The 1,951-nt window shown below is 49.9% G+C and overlaps 1 protein-coding gene across 1 annotated transcript in view; it reads left to right on the top strand.

The window, feature by feature from the left end:
* LOC114580528 overlaps window positions 1-1,741 on the top strand; it is a 5,109-nt gene extending 3,368 nt beyond the window's left edge. The window contains exons 2-5 of the mRNA XM_028698388.1: window positions 5-188; window positions 242-618; window positions 884-1,095; window positions 1,538-1,741. Of these exons, the coding sequence (XP_028554221.1) occupies window positions 5-188; window positions 242-618; window positions 884-1,095; window positions 1,538-1,741 (977 nt within the window). The remainder of the gene's footprint in view (window positions 1-4; window positions 189-241; window positions 619-883; window positions 1,096-1,537) is intronic.
* The last annotated feature ends 210 nt before the right edge of the window (window positions 1,742-1,951 follow it).

Raw genomic sequence — 1,951 nt, 5'->3', positions numbered from 1 at the left:
GCAGGCAATACGATTGTAATGGCTTGGGATATTTGGAGCATCGTTTTGGACCTTATGGGATTCCTGCGGCTTTCATTAATGGGTAACTCTGCATTAATTTTCCTAAAATTTCCACTTCTTTATCAATGGATGCAGACCGATTGGATCTCCGGCGCCTATGAGCTTTCGGCAGGCTGCCCCTGTCGCCAGTATGACTCTTTTATTTTGTCTCGAACTCTGACCAAAAAGGCGTTTTGCTCAGCTGCGGCGTACTGCTGGGAATTCGGGTGTGGCCCGCGAATGCCAACCGACGGTGCCCCTATCTCCTCCTAACCCGCGACGTGCTGGTGGTTTGCCTCCGGCGAGGTAGTTCTGTAAGCCTCCTGAATTTATGGCTATCTTTGATTGACTATCTGCTTCCTGGACGGGCCAGTCGGATATTAGATTGTGTTGTCCAAAGCCGCCATCCTTTTCTAGCAAGAAGTGTCCCTGTGGAAGCAGCGGTAGATATTGCGCTCCTGAGATCCCTCGCCTTTCGCCACGCCAGAGGGTCAATTTCCCTGAATATCTGGCTTCCGAATTTGGCGTATGCTATATGTGCTTTGAATATCTGGACTTCCTCAAAGTGGCTTAATGACGGTACTCGGACAAGAGACTAAACGTGTGGCGGCCGCGACCCGGCTACGTGTCACACCTTGACTGGGCCGGAATGTGAGGCACTTATATCTGACACTCTCTCTAATCGTGGCGTGTATCGATGTATCTCTTACTCAATAACACGAAAGTGCCTCCGTCGAAAGCGTGCGCTAAGATCGCGAATCTGAGAGACACTGCGGGCAATTTCTATTTGCAGAAAGAAGTTAGCGACAAAACGGTTCTGGGGCTCCATTATATGTTTGCTAAGGTTTTGGAGCTGACTGTGCCGGCCGGTTTCGGTGGGGGGTTGCGGTTTCATGCGCGTCATCTCCTATGTGGCAGAGGCCGTTCGTGCTGTTTGACTTGGGAAGTGGCTCCATAATAGGGCTCGGCTTCGGACGGTACTGTTTTCTGGCGAAATATGGGACAGGATTCTGGACTATTTCTGGGTTGGGCGGAGTTGTCTTCCGTATCACTGTGGTAAGTTCTCCGGGAGGGATGCGCGGATGCTCTACACGGCCGAGTCCTCCACGCATGGAATAAATTTGAGAGAGATGGCTAACTCAGAAAATTGATATTTTTGAATGATGGTGGATTGGCAAACTAGAAGCTTTGCGAATTTGGACCATCCTTCTTTAGCGAGTGGAACTCTAAATTTGAGGGCTGCTTTGTGTGGGGGATTTTCCTGACAGGATAGATCCGTTGTGAGGGCACAGCGGGAGCAGGGTCTACAGTATCTTTGAAACGGCTCTATGCGGACCGTATCTTTTGCTACTACACGTATCCCGTGTTGGTCAAGGGCGACTGGGTTCTGAATTAGATACCATATGCCGATTGGCACCAACTAATGTATTCGCCCCTTGGCTTATAGAGAGAATTCTCAACCTGGAAGTATGAGTTTTCTGTGGTCTATCCAATTTAGAGCCTGCACCCACCGGAGAGGACATTTTGGAGTGGCGAGTTACTCTCAGTGACACGCGAGCATGACACGAGACTTAATTTTGCTGTCGCTCGGCGTGGGCTGCCGAAGTCCTCACCGTACAACAGTGGGGCATGTCATCTGGACGAAGGACAGGCGCAGGCGAGAGGTTCCAGTGATGGCAGCTGGCATTCCTCTACATACTGAATGATCTGTGTTGGCCAAATGGGGGTTTGCTTTGGCCACTATAGGAGAAAAATGAGTAAAGGGATGATAGGTGAGTATGGAATTTACCGTTGTTTGATGGCCCAGGTGGGGTGAAGATGGAAGAGAGATTACTTAATTAGAGAGGAGATTGATTGAAGGGGCTGATCATCATATTCTCGCCAGGACTAAGATGCTTGGCATGGGCAGACT

This window comes from Dendrobium catenatum, unplaced genomic scaffold, assembly GCF_001605985.2.
Source record: "Dendrobium catenatum unplaced genomic scaffold, ASM160598v2 fragScaff_scaffold_1077, whole genome shotgun sequence".
Taxonomy (NCBI): Eukaryota; Viridiplantae; Streptophyta; class Magnoliopsida; order Asparagales; family Orchidaceae; genus Dendrobium; species Dendrobium catenatum.
Note: the sequence above shows the minus strand (reverse complement) of the source record. Positions and strands in the feature narration are given on the sequence as shown.